Below are 22,773 nucleotides of genomic sequence, written 5' to 3'. Positions count from 1 at the left end.
CTGTAGGCAGACTGGCAGCAGACCGGTGCGGAGATGCGTGACGTCACGTACGCACGTTGCATTACGGTCTATGTAGTTTAAGGGGGCACGGTGCCAGCCACATCCTGATTTCTGATTTATTTAATAACTATGTGGAGAAGGCTGCTTACCAATAACTATACGTTTCTTAGCGGTGTATATCTTCAGCAATTATTTAATGGGTTTGAAAAACTAAAGACCCACATACAACAAAATATTTTTTCCACAAAAAGTTATTTTTTTTCCCAGTGTACAAAAGTATGTAGAGATGTAAAGTTAAAAAAAAAGAAGTTAAAAAATTAATTTCGTTTTCACAACCCTGATGTTAACAATTAAAAAGAAAGTGGGAGATATCAAGCAGGATGTTATTTTTTAAAATTTATTTTAATATTACAAATGTTGGATAGTTAGATATAGCCTAATTGAATTATCTAGGTTTTTTTTAATAAGCAGTGAAATCAGTGGATACAGGTTACAATTTATTGTCATTTAAGTGGGTAAGTATACGAGAAATTGTCAGAAATATCGATGTGCCTTTTATTTGGGAAAATATTTAAATAATATTGTGTTCGGATATTCCACCAAGTCTATCTACTTCCTTTCTGTAGGACAAACTTTTTTAAACAAATTTTATCAAGTGGTCGATGTTTCTTGTTAATAATATTCAGTGATATCGTTGCACCCGAAGTCTTGCAGTTCCTCCTGCAGTCTCCGTTTCTGTTGAAGTAGCCCACGTATGCATAGGAAAGCGAGCATAGCACCGTGAAAATGCCTGTAAGTTTGTCGTAATTTCTCTTGCTGGAGTTACAAATGTTTTGTCGACTGTCTGTTTCTTTACTTTCGGCTCTTTGCCGTAACACGGTGCAGTTGCGTTCTCGGTATGAAACCTCAAAATTGTCTTGTTTTCATGTAGAAGCAGCAGCACATGGAGCGAAAGTTAGCTAACATAGCACTATCTGTCATGGGAAGCGACTACTTGCTGAAAGACAACCGTATCACGTGTGCAGTAGACCTAGACTGTAGTAGAGTAATTTCGGACCAAGAAATAGTCTGTCCCTGTATACATTTTAATGCCATCTACGGCATCGTTAACCAACCAAAAGTCACAAAAAGAAATTAAACAAACTTTAACATTAATTTATGCAACATTTGCATTGTTTGCTACGTTCAAGGCATAAATAACGAAGACGTTGGCTAATAACTGGACTTACTTGCGTTCGTGTCCGTAGAATCAACAACATGAACTACGAACGTTACCTTGTTTATCTCAGGTGTAGCATTTTTATTCAACGTTTATGAGTGACGTCAACCGCAAGTGGGGTTTTTTTCTAAGTACGTTTTACTTTGGTAGACTACGTAAAACCACTTTTAGTACTAAGTAGACATTTTACTGAATCTGGCTAATGTCTTTTTATAACTGACAAATTAAAATGTTGATTTTTTTCCTATTATAGTTGGCCAAAGACCTTCTCCACCCTTTTATAGACCATGAGAGAAGACAGCACAAAAAGAAAAGACTTGTTCAGACTCCCAACTCTTACTTCATGGACGTGAAATGCCCAGGTATGCCCATAGAGTAGATTGAAGTGAAGTCAAAGACAGCTTGATCCAGTTTATTTTCACTTTTTTTTCTGTGTCACCTTGATTGATAAATCATTGTCATTTTGCAGTTTGTTACATCACAAAGGTTGCATTCATCAAAAACTATGTTGAATGCATTTACGTTTTCTTTGCAGGCTGCTACAAGATCACCACTGTGTTCAGTCATGCACAGACAGTAGTTCTCTGCGTGGGATGCTCAACTGTGTTGTGCCAGCCAAAAGGAGGAAAGGCCAGACTGACTGAGGGTAAAACTTCCACATATACACAGAAAATAAAAATATGAATCAGCAAATAACTACCTGTAGTTGCATGTTTCCTGAAGTTGTAAGTAGAAGGCTGTGCAACTCATATTTCTTTTTGATTTACAGGTTGCTCTTTCAGGAGGAAGCAGCATTAAAAAGAGAAGACAAACTTAATCATGTCAGCAATTGAGCCTCGCTGTTAATAAATACCTTAATTTTTCCATTGATAATGTACAGGCACTTAGTTTCTGCCACTGTACAGATGTTAAACTTTTATGATAAAATTCATTAACTAGCACGATTTTTTAAAAACATAAGATACTAAAAGTAAAAAGAATCATACCATGTCAATAAAGAAAGGGTTGTAAAAGTGAACGCATTCTGGGATTTTTATTGAGAAATAACCAAAAATGTTTTTCATGACTGAAATCACCTTCACAGAAAGCATAAAAGTAGTCCTTTCTGAATAAAAAAAGACACCATTTGTGCAATAGATTTCATATGAAACACACGCATAACACCCAAAATACAGATTTGACAGTAAGCACTAATAAAATGAGAAATGTAAACTCCACCTGCATATTTGTTTCCCAGGAGAGTTGTGAAACATATTATTGGCAACCGTTTGTGTCTTTTAGTTAATTTGCAGTTGGGAAAAACTGAACTTTGCATGTCCTTTATGAAAAACAAACAAAACAACAACAATGAAAACCCCAACATGCTCTACAAAATTAACAGACTATGATCACTGTGTCTGACATTGCACTCCGCTTCTGGGACCCTCATCATCTTCCTCGTAAGCTTCCCTACTGTAGTTTCTCTGCTGTGACTCAACGTCCACCTCACAGAGTTCCACTTCCTCCATGTCATCGGTAATTGTCACATCGTCCCTGGGAGGTAGCAGTCTTTCCAGCTGGTACATGAGATGCTCAGGGAGCCAGTGTTTCTCTGGGAATTCCACCTGTGGGGGGTTAAGTAAAACAGGATGAAATTAATGTTACCTTTACAAACAACTAATCTTATAACGAGATCTAAATCCAATGAGTTGTCAATGAAAAAAAAAGTGAATTTTACCTGGAATTTAATGATAAGTTGTCCCTTTTGACAAGGGTCCCTGTAAATTGGCATTCCCTCATTCTGAACACATTTGATGTCACCATGCTTGATTACTTCACCTGTTGATAAAAACACATGTTCATGATTATTATTTGAACAAAAAATATTATATACCAAAATAAACACTCCAGTGTTGGAAACCAGAGGATCTAAGGCATTTACCTGGCAGTAAGCTGACGATGAGTGGTCTGTCATCTAATGTAACAATAGTCTTTTTGAAACCACACAGAGCCTCAGCAAGTTTGATGGTCATCTTCATTACCAAATTATCCTCTTGTCTCTGGAAAACAGAGTGCTCTTTCTGATCCAACACAATGATAACATCCCCAGGCTCCAGCCCAGGTTCCTGGTCACCTTCTCCGTGGAATGTAATTTTCTGACCATCCTTCATACCTGCACACATAAATTGATGTCAGTTGGCATTGCAAAAATAAATTTACACTAAAATCTACAATTTAAAAAAAAATATTAAAGATCGGGGGGGGGGGAACATACCTTTGTCAATGTGAACTTCCAGAATTTTCTTCTTCCGTTCTACTTTGTGTCCATTACAGGTTTTGCAGCGATCCTTAGCGTTAAATTTCTCCCCCTGTCCCTGGCAGTCATGACACATGCTCTGGATCTGCTGAATCATTCCTGGCCCAATCTGTTGCACCTTGATTTGTACTCCTTTTCCTTTGCAATTTGAGCACTTCTCTAAGGCACCTTTCTTACCACCATAACCTGTAGAAAAACAGGAGAATGTCATTTACAGAACTCTTGAACACCTTTTTTAGTATAGGGGATAAAAAAAAAAAAACACAATATGTACCTTCACATTTTTCACAAATGACATTCTTCTGAAGTCCAAGCTTCCTAGCAGTGCCTATGTACATCTCCTCCAGTGTAACACCAAGCTGGTGGACGACATTCTTTCCTAAATGAAAATAGGTTATGTGAGTTTAAAAGTTATTTGGAAGGTACTTTAATAAAGAAACATATAAACAGGCATAACTGCTGCTAAATAACTTAAATGTGATGAAATATGTCTTACCTTTTCTCTCTCTCTGCATCCTTCCACCACCTCCAAAGAACATGTTGAAAATGTCCATTGGGGATCCTCCACTCATGCCTCCCTCTTTGATTGCTTGTTCTCCTCCTTGGTCATACAAGTCTCTCTTACTTGGATCTGACAGCACCTCGTATGCTTGAGATATATGCTTGAACTGTGGAAATAGAAGAAGAAGAATCAGGTTTTTTGCCAATCAAGTTTATACATACAAGGACTTTGCCTTGACACATTGATGGTTTAAAAAACATTCACTTAACCATGAAGTCACGTGAGAAAAATCCACTTCAAATAAAGCAATTATATTTCTCAATTAAACAGTATTTTAACGGGTGTCTGGATTTTCTCAAGGGCAGAAATAATTAACATGTAGAATGCCCTGCATTACTAACGCAGAGAAAATAAGTCGGCATGTAATGCAAAAATGCATAAATAAATGGAACTATTCATAAATACAAAAACATTTAAATGACAGCTGTGTTGTTTTAGCATGATGCTAAGGATTGATAAAAGACATTTGTAATGTAAAACAGTATTAAGTTTAATGGATATGTGTAGAGATAACAGTCCAACAGATGTATTTCACTATTCTCAAATCCAGTAAATTGTAAAGACTATTAGTTTAATGTTTCCATACCAAGAGTCTATGTCAGGACAAGTTGATGTCAATTTTCAGCATATTTTTCTCCCCAATTCATCAGCCTAATGAGCCTTTAGCATTAACTTTACTGTACAAGGGCAGTGCTGGCCACACTATTAGTTTTATTGTAACCATTAATTTCACAACCACCACAAATCATACCGTCAAGACAGTATCAAGAGGGCTAATCTTGCTGTAACTAAAAAGGGGAGCTGAGTCTAGCTCTTTCCAGTTTAAATTTAGACAGGACATTCCAACGGCCCATAAACAGCTGCAGGGACCCCCTAAAGCTCTAATGCTGTTACGTAACCTACTCACCTTCTCTCCTTCATTGGGGTTCTTGTCGGGGTGATATTTCAATGCGAGTTTTCTGTAAGCTTTCTTGATTTCCTCCGCTGAGGAGCTGGGGCTGACACCCAAGAGATCATAGTAGCCTGTTTCGTGAACCATGGTGACAACCTACAACAAAACAAGAAACACATTAGTAGGATACTTAACTTACGCTGTCACTTACTTTTTGCCCGTGAGGTTAAGGTTAGGATTCAATACTAACTTTAGCGAAGCAGCCACACGAAAAAGTAAAATGAACTGAGCAAGAACAAAGCCAGGAGGTCTGTTGAACTTTAGCTTTGACTCGTTAAATATTAGCCTCAAACACATAACACGAGGAGACGTTAACGTAGGCAGCACGTGTGGTTAAATTACTGTCTAGCATATACCTTTACGTGCTTATATTAGTTTGAATGAAACTGCTTGCATTTGAGCTCATAACTATACCAATTCAATTGAAAGTTTAGTGTACTTACTTGTGTTGGTGCTGTTGCTACGCTAGCTTTTGCTCGAGCGGCTGACCACGGTGAAGGAAGATGGCTGGTTCTTATACCGGCTTCACAGCGGAGAACATTCTGGAGAGCTCTGAGCCGAGGGGCCGGTGTTGAAAAATGAAGCCAATGCGGAAGTGCAAAGAACTGCACTTCCTCTAGTGGCCACTTGATGGTCTCATGTCTCATCAATGCATCCCTCACTTGCGTCTTTCACTTGACTCTTAGTCAATCCCACCAGAGATGCATGGAGAGACGCGAGGAAACCAAGAGAGGAGAGTGGAAACGAGGTAATGTTTTTGAAGAGACATGAGACGTCCTTTCCCCCTGAAGCGTCATGTGCAGCGACGTCCGTTTGTGATGACGGCGTCAGCTGATCACCGCTGGATCAGCTGTCAGTCGGCTGTAACAGCTGTTCGTGTCTGCACACATGTGCTCTGTATTCATTGTAATAACCCACATAGTAACAGTGTTTTCTCCTGTTACCTGTTTACATTTCCGGCACTATACCTTTATATTATTTGTTCATTATTTGCATTTTTGATGACTATAATATGAATTCATTATTTAATAAGTTGTGTTCCTGAACTATGAAAATTATTTAGGCTATTAGGCCTAAAGTTTCAGGGAATATAGAAATCTGTATGATGTTGTGAATGTAAAGGTGCAGTGCAGAGAATGAAGCAGTTTGGATTCTGGAGAAAACAGGCTTGTTCTTCAGAAAAAAGAGTGAAGGAGGTTGACTTAAAAGACTAACATTTGAATGAGTGGTTCTTGAGAAAGCTGCAAGAACGGGCACTGCATTGGTTTTTTAAAAAGCAAAATAAGAAGAGAAGAGAATTATGAGTCAGAGACAAGGAGCAACTGAAGGTAGTACTTAGTGGCGTAAAGTATTCACTCCTGCAGGGTGGTTTGTTTATTTAGGTCCCCAGTAGCTTCAGCATAGCAGAAGCTATTCTTCCTGGGGTCTGCAAAATGTTACAATGTGACAATACCAAATACACCTTGACACAACTCATCACAATACAAACACATAACATTTTATACATCACATCACATCTAACAAAATAAATATTGACACAAATCAAACAACATTTCATAGATAAATGTCATGTTTACTATAAAAAGCCCCTTGACACGTTACAGCACAAAGTATTATAAATATTAACATTTCTCTGTAAGTAATTTTTTAAAGCAGTATATAGTATTTAGTTGTGCTGTATCATACGGTAATGAGTTCTTGCATTGCCCTGCAAGGGTGGTGACTGAGGCTGTGGATGTAATGTTCAAATTGATATCATGATTAAAATACTTATTTTAGCAAAACATGTGTGACACATTGATTTACAAACATTACATTAAAATGTCGTTTTATCATTTTTTGAAAAAAGTGTATTACAACTGTACTATTACGGATGGCCACATGGAGGCAACATAATATCAATCTAACTCCTCTACTCTCCTGATGAGATGAAGCAGAGATCCAGGGTGCATTCGAATAGTCCCTCCTATCGTCTCTTCCTATCTCCTATTCCTAACCCAGATGGACAGACATCATTAGGTCAAGGAAAGATGAAAGGAGAATTCATAAGGACTTAGGAACGGAAAACACGCTGCTGAGAGAATCAGACTGCACTTACACTAGGGCTCACCCGAAATGCTTCGAAGCTTCATTCATTGCCATGGTAAGCGAGGGCACTCAAGGAATGAACTGATTAGAATTTGGTGGTCAAAGGTCAAAGGTGAAGGCCACTGTGACACATAACACGTTTTTGAATATAACTCAAGAATTCATACGCTAATTACCGTATGACAAATGACAAAATAGGATAAGATGAAAAAGTGATGACATTTTATACCCAAAAGGTCAAAGGTCAAAGGTCAGCTTCACTGTGACAACATAATGTTCTGCAAAAACATTTTTCTGTCCATTATTCAACACCATAACTCAGGACTCACATTTGGTCAGATACTGAATTAGTGACACTAATCTTTGGTGCCCACCTTGAAACTGTGGTGATTGTATTGATCTTCTGTGCTGCTGGGTTGAAGATGTGTGTGAAGCATCCACGTTTCGCCAAGAAATATACTTAATACCTTTTGTCAAATTCCTTTGAAGTCTTCACTGTATGAGTCTGGACGTACATGGATGTAAAGTACAACTTGACTGATTGGCAGGGACATACAACCGCAAGGCTGTAATTATAGTTTTACTGAGCTTTAACTATCGCTCTGATCTTCTTGCTATTGATGTCCTTCTTTCTCTAGCCTGAAACTAGGGTGAAATGTGAATAAAAGTGCAGTGTTTCCCACACATAGGTGTATGTGTGACTTACAGAAAATTATACTGCTATTCAGCTTATTATTGAACATGTATTTTAAGTTAGAATTTTCAGATCTTTAAGTATTTGGTTGGCTATGAGGATTCTGTAGTATCAGTAGTTTTATATTTGGGCGAACACTCACCGACAGAAGGACATCAACTTAGCTCAATGGATAAAGTAACTGCCCCGTGTATTAAAGCATACAAACACACCCAGGTTCAACAGCAAACAACAGCCCGACAGGGCCTTTCTGACATTATCAGAGTTTGATGAAAATTAGATATACAACAGGTAAATATTGCAGGACGACAGGGTTGTGTAGGTTCAGGGTTTGAAGCTGGGTGGGGACGTTCTGTGTGGAGCTTCGTTGTGTGCATCTTTGGATACTGGTTAGTCAGGTATCATCCTCCACGTGTGGAATATGGATTTTCCTATCCAACCAATATTCATAGTCTGTACAGCTTTAGAGTGTCTCAATATTCAGTATTTTTACATACTTTCAATACTTCAGTGACATTAAGTGCCAGCAGGGTATTATTTCCATCATGAGAAATAGATAACATTCAGAACCACCCAGATCACATATTTAGAGACAGGTTTGATCAGCTGCATTTCGATACAAACTGCGCTGTATCTTTTGAGCGTTGGAGCAAATGCAGACTAATCCAGCTGTGTATGACACAGACTGTTTCTCCCCCACTGGGAGTTCCTACTGCTCACCTAGCAAAACCAATGCGAGTGGAGAGGAGCATCATCCCCCTTTAGAGTGATTCACAACAAACCATGGGGGTAGAGTTACCCATTAACGGTGACGACCTTAAAAACAAGGCTTGGAATTATGTCGTCCTATTACAGTGTTGGCTTTTACCTTTTAAACCTCCGCATACAAAGTGAATCTCCGAAATATTAACCTTCTTTTACACATTTTTTGAAAAAAATGTGCTAAGATGCGGGTAAGAAAACACAGAAGATAACTGTTCTGTTGACGCAACTAATTTCCCATTACTACAGTAGTCAAACAGTCTGTGGGTAGGACATCTATTGCAAACCGACGCACTTGTGTGCACACAAACCACACTTTCTGTACAGCTTACTTTCCGTTTCTCTTCAGGAAGCTCTTTGCAGTCATGCAAATGAGCTGTTTGAACTCTGCTGTGCCGTTGCCTCAGCGCTGACGCTTTCCAAGCTGTTGGAAAAACATGTGTAATTGTAAATGTCATGTATATCTCCCATGTAGTGTCTAACTCCCTCAGAACATCTTCAGTTGGAGGTTAGACACCCGTTAGAAGAAGACGACGCATTTTAATGATTTATGACATGTCACCAGTTTCACACCACACCCTGCAAATGTCAAGGAAAGGTATGTACTCCTTTAAAAAACAAGAATTGCAATGTTTGAGCTTGAAATTAACGAGAGAAAAAAGTGTCACTTTACATTTTTTATTCTTTTTCCAGGGATTGAAAGGAATTTCTGTGTACTGAACAAACACAAACCCAGATCTGAGAGGATTTGCCACTTTTCAGGGTCAAGGACAAAGGATCAGAGAGGTGCGACATCCTCCCGCATCAGGACCTGCCTGACATTTTGCTTCAAGGTAAGAGCTGTTACGATTAACACTGGCCCCTTTCTGCTTGAATGACGGACTTTTTAACCACATAGCTGCACGCAAAGTAAAGGTCTGCCTTACATTAGTGTGAAATTGAAGCAGAGGACGTTAAAGTCAATAAAATGAATATTATTCTGAGTGAGAGTGGATGTTTTTGTGAAATTAAATAGTTATCTGGAGCTATTCAATGGTTAATAAATACCATATGTTAATATGTCAAGTGCACACATGAATGATAAGCCTTTTCCTGCACCAGTATGAAGCTAGAATGATGAGAACATTGAGCTACTCGTAATCTCAGGTTGACGCCTCCTGGTAAATAAGCAAATCAGACTGTTAAACGCCTCACTGTAAATGTTGGGAAATGAACGGCTGTGTCTTCATCGACCGTCTGCGTGTCTTCGATTAGGACCAGCCGAGGATGGAGAAAAGGGGGCCACCTGTGGATTCGTACACTGAAGGACGACTCAGGGAGCTGTCTTTGAAGTGGTTTATAGAGACTCAAGTGCCGTTCATCGTCAACAATGGCTTCTTGCCATCTTGGTTCCTGGGCTTCATCACAAGAAAGTAAGTGTTAATTCAGGAAATATTTAAGTATATGGACTAAAAAAGTTTAATGTTCAATATTAGACCCGTTCCCTGAGTTGCTGTTGTTGCTGTTGTTGCTGCTGTGTCTTATTGTTGAATACAATTTCAAGATAGAGAGTAGTAACAAATACATAATTACGTACATCATTGTTATGTCTGAAGGATGTTGATTCACTTTCTCTGATGAAGGAAACGCCTACATAAAAAAAACACGAGGACTTTTTTGTCACAAAATGTGTCGGTAAATGACAGGCTTATGGAAAATACATTAAGGCAAATGGACTTTCCTTGAGTGTGATGTAATTTCCAAGGTGAGGAACGTGATCTGCCTCATTATACGCGGAAAATCGAGATTATTCAGGCTGTTTATTAGCAAAGGGACGAGTATGAAGCGAGTGCCGCGCACTACAGCATTTATAGCCTTGGCTCATTTGTAATGCCGTCCCTCGAGGGGCCTTTAAACTACATCAAATCAACGACAAATGCACTAGAGACGGTACAAAACAGACTCAACCATATATACAGGACGCAAAATATCCTACAATAACACTTAATGTAAAACAGGAAGCGCAAACTCATACATGACTACAAGACTTAAAACTGTTTGAGTTTAAAATGCTCCCTGTCGGGGTCCAGTTTGAGCTCTGCAGGTGCCACATGTTGATCCTTTACCAAAGGGAACCTTACAATCTCCGTTAGCTGCTTACAGAGCCTGATACTCTCAGAGGAACCACGAGGTCGCCTGCCTCACTGGTCCTGTAAAATCAGACCAGATGGGGAAAAAACACTTGTAATGACAAGTTTGGGTTTTAAAGTTCTTCATCTTTCAACAGGGATGCTGAAGAAATGCTCAGAGAAAAGGAGCTGGGCTGCTTTCTGATCCGTCTCAGCGATAAGGCCATCGGATACATACTGTCTTATAAGTGAGTATTTGTTTACTCAAAGCAACCACAGATTTTAAGTGATGTCACTTTTCAGCCAAAGGAGCTCACGCTGTCTGGTTGCTCTGGAATCAAATCTGGGCCGTCCTGATGATAACACACGGCCAACAAGAATGTGACGCGCAGAGTAAAGGCTTTAACAGATATTTCTCTTCCTGTTGCAGAGGCCGGGATCGGTGTCGACATTTTGTGATCAGCCAAAGTGAATCGGGGAAGTTTGTAGTCTGTGGAGGTACCGAAGGGCACGACACGCTCTCTGACCTCATAGAGTACTACAAGAACAGCTCCATTCAGCCATTTGGAGAGTATCTGACGTCATCCTGTTTTGAGGTGAGTCAAAATTCCCGAGTCCCTTTTTTCAAAACAATCTTTGAGAAAAACAGTCTAACTGGGGTTTTGTTCTTGCAGGCGCTGCATGAAGATCTGTATGATATCATCCAGGTTAGGCCTGAAGGAAAGCCGGCAGCCATTGTTAGGGATGTTAAAAATGTGCAAAAACAACAGATACACTCAGAGCAGCCACCTACACGGCCACCTAGGACTGTCAGGGCAGTGGAAGTGAGTACAGATTATTCAAACTAATGAATTACTGAAATCTCTTGTTTGAATATCTTTAAGCTGATCCCGAGCCTGGTTTGTTTTTTTGAACAGGAAGTTCCTCCCTTGCCTCGGAGGAGCAGGCACCTTGATGCTGTCCCCTTGAACAAGCAGGACATTGATTTGTACGCTCAGCTCAGGAAAAAATCACCCATGGGGAAACAAAGACCCCGACACATCCTTCAGGACAATTCACCGGGAGATCATCCAACAAGAGATGAAAGATCCACAACCCGGGATCTCAACATGAGCAGGGTTAGTCCTCCGTATGGGCCCGGCTCTGTTTGCGCTCAGCTCAGCCTGCTGGACAGCAAGAGCAGGTCTCTACCGCTTCTGGAAATCAGCTCTGATGGTGATTCGTCCTACAGACTGAGTGCTCCTCCATACACGCCACGAAGACTTTCCCCCGAACCCGTCAGAGAAGCCACTTCTTACAGCCCACAGCCGGAGAGGACAGACCTCTGCGGCAGACCGAGGAGCGTCTACAGCACGGAGCACATGAAAGATAATGCTGTTTATCACCTGGCTGGAAGGCCCGGTAGCCCGCACACTGCATCGTCTGAGATGAGATCACTGACATCAGAGCGGCATGATTCAGTGTACGCCGAGCTCCCTAATGAAACCCTCCCTGCCAGTCTTGAACCCAGCAGCAACACGTACGAGCCTCTGGAGGACATCAGACCCAAACACAACCACTCATCCTGGGGGTTAAAGGTCAGTAATATAGTCATAATGCTTTTAGTAAAATACAGTGTCCAAAAGTTTTGCTAATAAAGTTAATGTTCATACTATTTATTCAACTTTTTTTACATCTTGCAGAATGATAAATGGAAGTGGCTGTTCCCTGACGTCAAGAGGAAATGGTGAAGATGTTGAAAATGTTTCAATGTGACACTACAGTGGTCCCGCTAAATACACACACTGTGAGAGCTTCTTGCAAAAACTCACGCGCATAGCTGTTAAAATGATGTCTTTTGTATTTATTAGCAAAATCAAATAAAACATGTTTACTGAAGATCTGCAAAACCTAATGGTTCTATTTATTTCTGAGTTATAACCATTTTTACTGAACAATCATAAGATGGAGACGGCTGCTAGTGACCTTTATTTGATTCTAAGATAGAGCAAAGTGCACTGGGATGTATACGGTTAAATAAAAACCCTGTCTAAATTCAGCGTCAGAGAAAAAAGGTCACACTGTCTTTACAAGAGCTGCTACCATCAATGCTGCACTTTATTCACAGGAAACGTCATTTGCATACAGTTTTCAAAAGTCTGTTTACGACAGCAATGGGGAAGTGGGTCAGAGATGTTTAAAATGTCATCTGTTATCTTCTATCAAATACTGCTCTTTCACTCACTTATTATAGTTTTAGTGGCAGTCACTGAATACCACAGTCAAACTAACAGCTGAAAGGCTTTCCTGTGTGCCTGGATGCTTTCTGTGGTTATCTTTATAAGGAATGTAATACATAAACAGCTGCAGTGTGATGCTATGGAAAACTTTGGCAGCATGATGTAAAAAAAAACATAAAAACAGGTGTTTTCCCTGCAAGTGATGAAATGCAAACCAGGATGTTTTTGCTTACTTAAATATCAGAGCATCCGACTTTGAAGACTAGTGCGACATTTGCACTGTTTTCTATTGCACAATGAAGATATGATGAAGTGTCAGTGGAAAACAGAAGAATGATAGAAGTGAGCAAGATGTCATAAAGGTCAGCTATTTTTTGTGTCGCAGTGCAACTCTGAGTAACATTTAAAATATAAGGTACCAGGAGCAGTATTCATATTATTATAATAGCAGCACATTTGTTGTGCATGTGTGCTGTTGTAAGGACAACCAAGAGAGAATCACAACACAAGAGATTTTAAACACAGTATCAATATACATTTCCTTATCTGTACTCTGAACTTAAACCTCTATAAGCATTTATAAGTAGGGATGCATGATATTTTTTGCCGATATCCTACATGTCGATATTTTCCAACTCCTTTTTGACGATTTTGATACCGGTATATGAGCCACTTTTTTTTTCACCTAACTGCAGAGAACATCAAGTGTCCCCTGCAGTGGAATTGATATCATGCCTACTCTTATTGTAGAGGCCCACTGGCAGATGCAGAAATACCATAATACCGTGCTTTTTAAAATGTACACACTCACTGGGCAGTATAAGAAAACTACTTAAACTTAGATTATGTACAAAATGCCATATTTATTTGTTTGTAATATTTTCTTTCAAATAAAACTGTAATATTCAAACAACTTTGACAGGCTTGGACGATGCTCTCCTTTAGAAAATCCTGACAAGAGCCACAACTAGGGCAAATTTGACCTATTGCACAGAACAAATATATAAAATGAAATCAACCCTGCTGTCTGCTTCGGAAACTTTGAAAAACTTCCAAACACTTTGTCATGCTTGACAGAAGAGGCGTGGTGCATGCAGTGCACGCACACTCATGCTGAGTTAATGTTGTTGCATTATGTCAAAATTAAAGCCTTGTTTTATCAGCGGAAAATATCAGCAGAAAAATGACATATCTGCCGATGTGTCATTTTCAAGTCATTGTCTGCACATACCGATAACGTGCTGATAAACTGAATGCACCCATTTTATAGTGTTTTAAATAACATTAACTTTTCATTTACATTAATAAATCATTTATTATTCAGACTGTTTTTAATTGTGTCACAAATTCAAAAAATGAAGCTGTAGTTAAAGTTGGAGGTTTATTCTTGTCTTTGGAAATAGTGATTTGCAACATGGGCAGGTTTTCCTGGAGCTCTCAGTCGTATCTCATGGCCTTCATTAGAAATGGAGTGAGCTCAATTGTTACTGAGAATTAAGAAGTGTTATGAAAAATACCACAGAGCCTATCCCCGCTGGCTTTGGGCAAGAGGCGGGGTACACCCTGGACTGACCAGTCAATCACAGGGCTGACACATAGAGACAGACAGACACTCACAGTCAGATATCTTAGAGTCTCAAATGAACCTAACGAGCATGTCTTTGGACTGTGGGAGGAAGCCGGAGGAGAAAAACCCACACATGCACATGCAAAACATGCAAACTCCACACAGAAAGGCGTCCATACGTCCGAACCGAGATTTGAAACAGGAACCTTGAAGCTGTGAGGCGACAGCGCTAGTTGCAGCTGGAGTAGTTCATATTTTTAGTCATTCGGTATCAGTTAACACACCAGTTACAGAGGCCGAACACATTGGACATTTAACTGTGACACTACTGCGTGTAATATTTTGATATAGACACATTTATTTATTCCATTACCCTGCTTATAAAATTATAAAACACTATTGCCATCTCATTTATAAACCATGATTACATTATAAGAACAAGTAAACATTTAGGGAACATTGATAAATGAACAGCAGCGCCAGCTTCCTGGAGAATCTGTCATTGAGCAGTTTGTAAGGCCTTCGCTGTCGTCACGCTGTGAAAGCTTAAGGCACCGTTTTAAATCAGATTCAACCAGACAAGGTCCCTGTGGGCTGGAATCAGCGTGAGTTTCACACTCTGTTTGGCTGCTCTCGACCTCAGAATCAGTTCCTCACAGTAACGGCTGCTTTACAGCTCCAGTATCACACGGCACCAGAAGCTTCACTGCTGGAATCATAATGAACAGATGTTCTCAGGGAGACCAGGAATTAATGAAGCCACACAACCAGCAGTGTGTCGCCCCTGAATATTTGATCCTGCCCTCATAAAGGGAGGTGGAGATCAGTGAATGAAGATTTAACTGGCTGCTCTGATGACTGCACATTGTTTAACTGGCTTCAACGTAATCCTCTTAAAGGCAGAGTAAGACATCAACTACATCAACTTATCCTCATTTCTTACAGCGGGTAGAGTCCATGAGAACAAAAATTCCCATTATGGCGTTATGCCTGTAGCTAGAGTACCAATATCTACTTTGAAACTGGATTTGTCAGACTCAGCAGCAATTAACCAGGTTATATTTTTTTCACAGCCATTTCCTCTGGCAGCAAAGGCATAAAGATAACTCAGATGTGACTCTCAGTGTGTGCATCGCCTCATTATCTTGCCTTTACGTGTGTATGACTCACTGGTGCGACCCGAGTCGAAAACACGAACTGTACAAAAACACCCCACCATGTGACCCCGATGCAAATCTGTATCCTGCAGCCCAGGAGCCATTAATCTTTAACCAACATGATCGAGGCAACCATTCCCTCCACCAGCTCTCTCCTGATGAGATTAACTGTGTGTGCAGGATGTAATCATGCCTGCGAGTGCTGAGGCAGCTCGCCCCTAATGATCACATCCTGCTTAAACAAGTAATTCAGCTCGTATGATGGGCCGTGTGGAGGCAGTGTCATATCCTGATCTTTACTGGGCACATCACTGGTGGGTGGGATGAAGAGTACTGGTCATATGGTAGGACGAATCCCTGGAATTATTAATACACGTTCACTTAGAAAAATTCACACAGAACACACAGAGAAATATAATATTTATTTTAAGTAAGTGGAATACCTGAAGTCACATAAAATACTGTAAAATGTGTATCCAAAAAAAGAAATGGCTGTCTGTAAATATCTCATCGTAATGGCTGAAGCAGAAGATGAAAGCTTCCATAAATAGTTCAGATGACAGAGCCCTTCATTTAACTGGAGAACAGTAAGATATGATTGTCATCAATTTCCAGTCCTGTGACCAGAAATCACAACTTAAAATGACTTATTATAAGCAAAACACAGCATGTACAAATATTGCATGTAGCTCATATAAAACATCTGTAAGCCCTTGATGCAAACACTGTGCTTTCATTCATTTCAAGCTTGATCCTTACCTGGTGTGTCAGTGTAGGAAGACTTGACTGGGGTTATCCCATGTGCAATATAGGTAGATACGCATTTAATGTGCTCAATAAGAAGCAGAGTCTGGTTCACCTAAAATATAATCTTAAAACATGGAAAGTTCAACTGATGTTTTTTGTCGATGGGAGGGCGACACAGGCACTGTGCTGAGGGCCAAGACGGGGTGCAGGTAGAGTCCTGAGGTTCAGCTCGCTGTCGACCATGGAAACTTTCCATCAAATTCGTATATGGAAGGTGCTGACGAGACAGAAGAGACAACATGAGTGGCCAGCATTGAAATACTAGAGGTCATTGTGCATGTAAACATATTGATTGTCTGTATATGCAGGCATAAGCAGGAGTTAGAGAGAGGGCAGTAAGGCCATTTGCATATCAATGAATGGGCATAGTGGTGCCTCAGGATTAAAGGGATGTTGTTATGCTGACAGTTAAATGATGAAAATGATAAGCAGCCATCTGGGGGATGAAAGCTGTAAGTAAGCAGGAGCGTGCAGATTACCGCACTGCAGCATGAGGGGAAATGCATGCACTGGCTGAATTTAAAATGCTTTTTATATTAAATGTACAAAATGTATTGTGAAATGGTTTTACATAAATATAATATTACGATACTCTATGTCTAAAGTCAGACACATTTGATTACCTTAAAAAGTCAGGAGCCCTTGTTATCATATTTTCAAAGTCAGCAAAGGAGAGTTTGTTGTCTCCATCCAAATCTGCCTCCTCGATGGCTTTCTCACACACCAGTACCACCTCTTCAGGAGTCAGCTCCTCCTTTGTCAGCTTATTCAGAGTCTTTTCCAGGTCTTCTTTACACAGGTAATTATCCACATTGAAATCTGTGGGCAACAAGGATTTACAACAAATACTCACAAACTGTAATTTGATTGAGCGCTGGGAGAATTACACAAATGATAATAATGGTTGTTGTCACTACCGTATATTTTGAAGGCATAAATGGCCTTGAGTTCTCGAGGAGCCATTTCACTGAGGACTGAGAACATGTCCACAAATTCATTAAAGCTGAGGTTGCCCATCCCGTCCTCTGAGAAAGACTCCACGATCCTGTTGCGGAATGGGTTTTCCTACAGATGAAGGATGACAGCATTTACATACATGAGTGTGAATGTTGGAGCTCATTTGTGTAAAACTAAGACTCACTGCAATCTAAAACACACTTTTGATGAGAGGAAAAAACTATATAACTATAGGTTTCATGAGCTTTTGTTTTTACATGCAGTCTCCAGTTTTGCAAATAGGAGTTTCTCTCACTTCACTCTCTGTAGGGGTGTCGGACACTGCACTTTTGTCATATGGTGTTCCCCAGGGATCTGTCTTCGGGACCATTTTATTTCCCATATAGATGCTGCCACTAGGACAGAGCTTAATCCAAAAGCCAAATGGACTTGGTTGAAGTTCTTAAAGACACTTCACCTCTCATCCGAAAGGCTTCTTCAGTTCTAAATTGACTGGTGGGCGGAGCTACAAAAAAAGCCTTTGTAGGTCATTAGTATGGTAATGATGTGTAATCAAGGATGAGACGTTAACCTGAGCTGTTGACCTTTGTATCTAGGACAGATTATCAGTAGTTTTAGCAACATCTCCTATCATTTCTATGCAGATGACAACCAGTTATATCTCTTATATTATATTTTATCTATTGGTTTACATTTGTGTATTTTATCTAGTGTTTTTTGAATATGTTATTTGCCTTGTTTTATACATTGTGACTGGTGTCTGTAAAAGGTAAAAGGCCAATTTTTACTTAGCCATAAGTTGAAACTACAAATTTTATATCCCACGTAATTAGCTGATTTAACACTAAATAAATGCATCATACATGCACACTTCAAAGTAGGCCATCAAAAGATAGTCGACATGTCACGTATTCTACACCTGTAAGCAAAATAAGTTGTACAGCGTGAGCTCAATACAAGCTCAGCAAAAGGAGCAATTTGCATGAGCAGCAATTGTCCTGCATATCGTAGGACACTAAGAGAATTCACTGCAGCCTGAATCAGTCCAGTTGACTTAACACAGCTCATTAAAACTGACTGGGAAATGTATTTATGAAGCTGTAGAGGACATTGGCTGACTTTTTATGGTCTGGGCCTCATCGGTCCTGCCATCGGTAGCCTTCATCTTCCTCCTGCCATTCTCACAGGCCCTGCAATCATGTGACAGTTTAACGGGCAAGAGCCAATTATGGGATGCATTACGAGTCCCTGTGCTAAGACCCTTAGTGGATAAGGCTTCCATAAAAAATTGTGTGGTGCTTTTGTCTGGAGGAGAAAGGTGGAAGGAATTGCGGCTGTGATGTCATGCAACATGCCTTTTCTAAAAATGTTTGCCTTTCTTTTCAAGGGTAAGGTGCTTAAAAATAGGAGGGAATGCACCAGTCGGGGTAGAGAGGCTGAGCGGTTCATAGCACATTAACTTTCATGAGCTCAGAGAACGTGATGTCATACAATCAATTCTCTCCTCCAGGAGAGGGGGGGGTGTATTGATCAGGTGTCTGCCCACATGAGCAGTGGGTGCCATGTTTGTTTTTGAGTGTCCTTATAGCACAAAATCCAAAGAAAGCTCAACAGATAAACGTAAGAAGTAAAAAATAGGGTATAATTAGGTTGATGCAGTAAGTTACCTTTAACTCTGGCATGTTGACGATTAAAGCTAAAGGCAGTTTACAATCAGGATCATTGGTGTAGTCCATTGGTACAAGATGTGGAGCCAACTCATGGTATCGGCCATGCAACCTGGGAAAAAAAATCAAACACTTTTTTGAAAAAACTGCGTTTCTGTCTTCTTTTCTTCTGGTTTAGCAAAGTGAGCAGATCAAAAGATACATGGTTTATATATTCACAACAAAACCTCAAACTTTGGAACACAAATGATGTAATAAGAAAATGTATGTTGGGTTTGTTTAGACGATTATTTCTATCTTTCCCTCATTATCTTTCTCATTTATTAACGCCTTTAAATTCATATCATTCATTCAACAATGTCAACAAACTACAAGGAGGCTGTACAAGTGATAAAAACATAATCTGGAGCCGGTGCTTATCTACTTCTTTCACGTTGTCCTGCGACTTATCCTGTCTGGCGAGAGCAGAGCCCTTTATCAGCGGGGACGCTGAGGTTAGAGGACAAACTCAATCCAATTAAATTAGATATACTTGTCAAAATGAAGGACTTTCATTGGTTTACCGCCAAAGAAAATGAAATCTGCAGATCAGATGTATCATAACCCTTGAGGGTGATTGACTGCATGGTGTCTGCAAATTCAATGATTTTAAGCAGGATTAGAGAAAATTGGGTTTCACTCTCAAAACTGCAGCACATGTTTTAATACAAAACACAGACATGTTATAATCTGGTGTTAATGCTTAGAAACAATATAATGCTGCACTGGTTCAAATCAGTATTCAAATCAGGTTTGATAGTTAATAGTTTTTTTTATGTTACGCAACTGTGCTGTAACTGTTACCGCTGGGGATAGAAACAAGGAGTGTTTTATGAAGGTCATAAAGCGGAGGACCCGATTACGCCCTCTGCTGATTGTTAATTTTGTTTCCGGTTTATTGATGGCCTTTGAGGTTAATGTCTGTGAGGGGTAACAAGTACATTCACATGATCTGCTAGTGAAGGGAGGGGAAAACTAACATTTCTTCCAGATGCTTTAATAATAAAACTTTCTCAAGCACAATGTGGCTCATTCACTTAGAAAAATGATGTCCAAAACAATCATACTGCACATGAAGGGTATGGGCAAACCTTCCCTAAATTGCTGCATTCCTGGAATCCCATGACGTTCATCCGTAAGTAATGTTACACTACAACTTTCTTGAGAATTAGCATTTAATTTCATTAAGTAGCTCGTTTAGAAGCAGTCACAAAAGACACTGAAACTTGAGTATCATTTGTCGATTCCATTAAACAGAAAAGCCAGAGATTTGTTTAATTTATGCCTGCCACCGAGGGGGTGAGTGACAGGAATAAAGAAATGATGCGGCCCAGTGAGTCATGATACCTCGTGCTATCATCAAGAGATTGATTTGGGGATTTTTTTTACTTTTAGGGTTGCACGTGTTGAAGGAGATCGAAATGTGACACTGAAAACAACACCACAGTCAAAAGGTCAACGTGAAAGGTTTGGGTAACATACTGCCTGCCTGTCTGCAGACTCTATGTTTTTACTGGGATGTTAAGTTAATGGGGAGATCATTTAGGATGTGCAGTAAAGTCTACAGGGAACAGTATGAAGTCATCGTCTATAATTCCATACAAAAAAGCTACTCTATAAACTGTAACTTTTTATACTGTACACAATGAGAGAGTTTAAGTACATTTTAGATAGCATCATGTGTGTGATCTTATGGTTAAAGCGGGAGGTTTAAAACGGATACACAGTAAATCTGTTGGAATTGTAAAAGTCTTACCGCAGAATTTCTTTGCGGGTGAAAAATGTACAATCCTGCAATGAGAGGAAAAAAGCATGTCACAAACAAATATCAGACATAAATAAGTTTAATAAAGGACTGTCGATATTAGCATCTTCTATTAAAGGCCTGAATACACCTTTGAATCATATACAAAGACATTACGGTTCCTCTAAGGTCATGTGAACAATCCTCACTGTGAACGCATGTCGAGGTGTCTGGTGTCCCCGAAACGAAGTGTGTGAGTGTTGTCACTTGCCACTTGCAGTAGTGACGATGAGGCCGGGGAACACGATCTGCTGCTGTCTGACATGTAAGTGTTGGCACACACAGTATCCAACAGCCCCACTGGGGGCACCTCAATTTACATTTTAGCTTGTATCCATTCAGTCTGAGTTATGCCGAGTGTGAGAAGCAGAGCGAAGCCAGCTTAGCTATGGAGAAAATGTGATTAACAAAAATATAGCTATATGTAGGTCTCGTGGGAACCCAATTAGATGCATCCGCTAAGGTCAAAACAGGTCAAGTGAAGATATCTGGGTCAATAGCTGTGTGAATATATCTAAAGTAATACAATAGTAGATTACACTATAAGTAAAACCAACACATAGATTAAGAAATAAATTGTGTTGATACCAAAGAGGGAAAATAGTTACTAAAGCAAACAGAAAGCAACAGTATTCTTAGGAGAGCTTTGAAAGAGCAGCAGGAGTAACCAGAGAGGCTCTTGAGAGCTAAACAGTCTCCTGAGAGTAGAGTTTCACAGCATATCGCACCGGCTTGGCATCAATTATTAAGTCCACGCTGAATCACATGAGAAACCTGTGCATGTGAAGATGCATTTCTTCGCAGGAATTATTGTTACTGGGAATAAAGGTCTGATCCACTCAGATGGAGGTGATCCTCCAATGAAATCCAAACCTCTGCTAGTTTCCCCTATTAAGATTATCTAAATATTTTAGCAGCAGAGTCATAACTGAAAACACATAATGAGGAAAGTGATGTAAAGTGATCATATTTGTGGATTAATGAGAGGTATTGAAAATATGCAAACACTAAAGCCTTTTAATCACTGTAAATAAGTAAATAAGTGTGATACAAGTGTGTTATAATGCTGTTTAAGCTTCTTTAGTCCTTCTTACTTCACTTTAAACTGAACTAAATGTAATGTAGACCACCGTCCACATCCAAAGTTAATCTTTATCTTTTAGCTTTAACATTCTTTTTCTGATTCTGGAGTTGGACATGTATCCCACATGGTGCAGGTAGACACGTGCATGTAAGCTTACCTGGTAGGCATCAAGTTGCTCGTCGGTAAAGATTGTTTGCTTATTACCCATCTTAATCAAACCATGGGTCGCACGTGCACATTCCCAACACTGAACGTCCGAAGCCTTTTCTCAATGAAAGGCATTTAGCGTATCCGCGGAGACAAAGTCCCCGCACAAAACAGGTCGAAGATGTTGTATACTCTTAACAAAGGTCGTCGTACTTGTCCTTACAGGAAAGGTCCGCCATGACTGCAAAAGGTAGAGGAAGAATACAAAGCACGAAAAAAGAAAAGTAGAAGACCAGTGTCCGGTTGTGTCTCAGCCCGTGGAGGAAGAACTGCAAACTGATCTGCTTCTGTTGAGGCTCCCAGCTGCTGCTCACCGGAGGCAAGACAAACCAATAGGACCTCAGGTAAACAAATAAATAAATGTGCACTACAACATGCTGGTATCAATGACGCTATGTTAGCTACATTGTTAGGCAACTGTGTGATTAAACTGCTATACAAACCAGTATAGTTGACATTATATTATAATGCCTTGTGTAAGCCAATTGTACAAAAGCATCATAATTTGGGGTTGGGAAAAGAGGGGTGTAATGTGCAGAAATATAAGATTTAGTATGATACTCCCCGAGGTAAGATTACATTGT

General features: G+C 39.8%; 4 protein-coding genes across 4 annotated transcripts; 2 read left to right on the top strand and 2 right to left on the bottom strand.

The window, feature by feature from the left end:
• Positions 1–712: 712 nt before the first annotated feature.
• Positions 713–2,250, top strand: rps27l (ribosomal protein S27 like). The gene is made up of 4 exons (XM_069686329.1): positions 713–792; positions 1,473–1,581; positions 1,755–1,865; positions 1,989–2,250. Exons 1-4 carry the CDS (start codon positions 787–789, stop codon positions 2,015–2,017), a joined length of 255 nt encoding a protein of 84 aa, XP_069542430.1. The 5' UTR covers positions 713–786; the 3' UTR covers positions 2,018–2,250.
• On the bottom strand, positions 1,631–5,570 carry dnaja (DnaJ heat shock protein family (Hsp40) member A). Its single transcript, XM_069686328.1, has 8 exons — positions 5,473–5,570; positions 4,985–5,125; positions 4,012–4,183; positions 3,790–3,894; positions 3,474–3,701; positions 3,141–3,371; positions 2,937–3,037; positions 1,631–2,823 (listed from the first exon to the last, which is right to left on the bottom strand). The coding sequence occupies exons 2-8, from the start codon at positions 5,114–5,116 to the stop codon at positions 2,608–2,610; spliced, it is 1,185 nt and encodes a 394-aa protein (XP_069542429.1). The 5' UTR covers positions 5,117–5,125; positions 5,473–5,570; the 3' UTR covers positions 1,631–2,607.
• A 3,432-nt stretch (positions 5,571–9,002) lies between these two features.
• Positions 9,003–12,559, top strand: LOC138613333 (hematopoietic SH2 domain-containing protein-like). Its single transcript, XM_069686995.1, has 8 exons — positions 9,003–9,171; positions 9,267–9,406; positions 9,828–9,985; positions 10,840–10,929; positions 11,112–11,277; positions 11,356–11,505; positions 11,599–12,258; positions 12,364–12,559. Exons 1-8 carry the CDS (start codon positions 9,117–9,119, stop codon positions 12,409–12,411), a joined length of 1,467 nt encoding a protein of 488 aa, XP_069543096.1. The 5' UTR covers positions 9,003–9,116; the 3' UTR covers positions 12,412–12,559.
• Positions 12,560–16,072: 3,513 nt separating this feature from the next.
• Positions 16,073–22,221, bottom strand: cib2 (calcium and integrin binding family member 2). Its single transcript, XM_069686818.1, has 6 exons — positions 22,140–22,221; positions 20,851–20,885; positions 19,056–19,167; positions 17,349–17,496; positions 17,055–17,250; positions 16,073–16,648 (listed from the first exon to the last, which is right to left on the bottom strand). The coding sequence occupies exons 1-6, from the start codon at positions 22,188–22,190 to the stop codon at positions 16,627–16,629; spliced, it is 564 nt and encodes a 187-aa protein (XP_069542919.1). The 5' UTR covers positions 22,191–22,221; the 3' UTR covers positions 16,073–16,626.
• Between the last annotated feature and the right edge of the window lie 552 nt (positions 22,222–22,773).

Source organism: Semicossyphus pulcher, unplaced genomic scaffold (assembly GCF_022749685.1).
Source record: "Semicossyphus pulcher isolate SPU_LCO1_2020_fin unplaced genomic scaffold, fSemPul1.0.p SCAF_8, whole genome shotgun sequence".
NCBI lineage: Eukaryota > Metazoa > Chordata > Actinopteri > Labriformes > Labridae > Semicossyphus > Semicossyphus pulcher.
The sequence above is the reverse complement of the archived record's forward strand: the minus strand, read 5'-3'. Positions and strand labels throughout refer to the sequence as shown.

What these genes read in the sequence shown, in the direction of transcription:
- rps27l (XM_069686329.1), top strand. An exon ending in CATGGACGTGAAATGCCCAG is followed by an intron (nt 1,582 to 1,754) that starts GTATGCCCATAG and finishes TTTTCTTTGCAG; the next exon opens with GCTGCTACAAGATCACCACT. An exon ending in AAAGGCCAGACTGACTGAGG is followed by an intron (nt 1,866 to 1,988) that starts GTAAAACTTCCA and finishes TTTGATTTACAG; the next exon opens with GTTGCTCTTTCAGGAGGAAG.
- dnaja (XM_069686328.1), bottom strand. Translation starts at nt 5,116, where the DNA reads ATGGTTCACGAAACAGGCTACTATGATCTCTTGGGTGTCAGCCCCAGC. An exon ending in CATTTGTGAAAAATGTGAAG is followed by an intron (nt 3,702 to 3,789) that starts GTACATATTGTG and finishes GTTTTTCTACAG; the next exon opens with GTTATGGTGGTAAGAAAGGT. An exon ending in AACTTATCATTAAATTCCAG is followed by an intron (nt 2,824 to 2,936) that starts GTAAAATTCACT and finishes AACCCCCCACAG; the next exon opens with GTGGAATTCCCAGAGAAACA.
- LOC138613333 (XM_069686995.1), top strand. Translation starts at nt 9,117, where the DNA reads ATGATTTATGACATGTCACCAGTTTCACACCACACCCTGCAAATGTCA. An exon ending in TGACGTCATCCTGTTTTGAG is followed by an intron (nt 11,278 to 11,355) that starts GTGAGTCAAAAT and finishes TTGTTCTTGCAG; the next exon opens with GCGCTGCATGAAGATCTGTA. An exon ending in GGACTGTCAGGGCAGTGGAA is followed by an intron (nt 11,506 to 11,598) that starts GTGAGTACAGAT and finishes TTTTTTGAACAG; the next exon opens with GAAGTTCCTCCCTTGCCTCG.
- cib2 (XM_069686818.1), bottom strand. Translation starts at nt 22,190, where the DNA reads ATGGGTAATAAGCAAACAATCTTTACCGACGAGCAACTTGATGCCTAC. An exon ending in AGCAACTTGATGCCTACCAG is followed by an intron (nt 20,886 to 22,139) that starts GTAAGCTTACAT and finishes CTCTCATTGCAG; the next exon opens with GATTGTACATTTTTCACCCG. An exon ending in TCAACATGCCAGAGTTAAAG is followed by an intron (nt 17,497 to 19,055) that starts GTAACTTACTGC and finishes CTTCATCTGTAG; the next exon opens with GAAAACCCATTCCGCAACAG.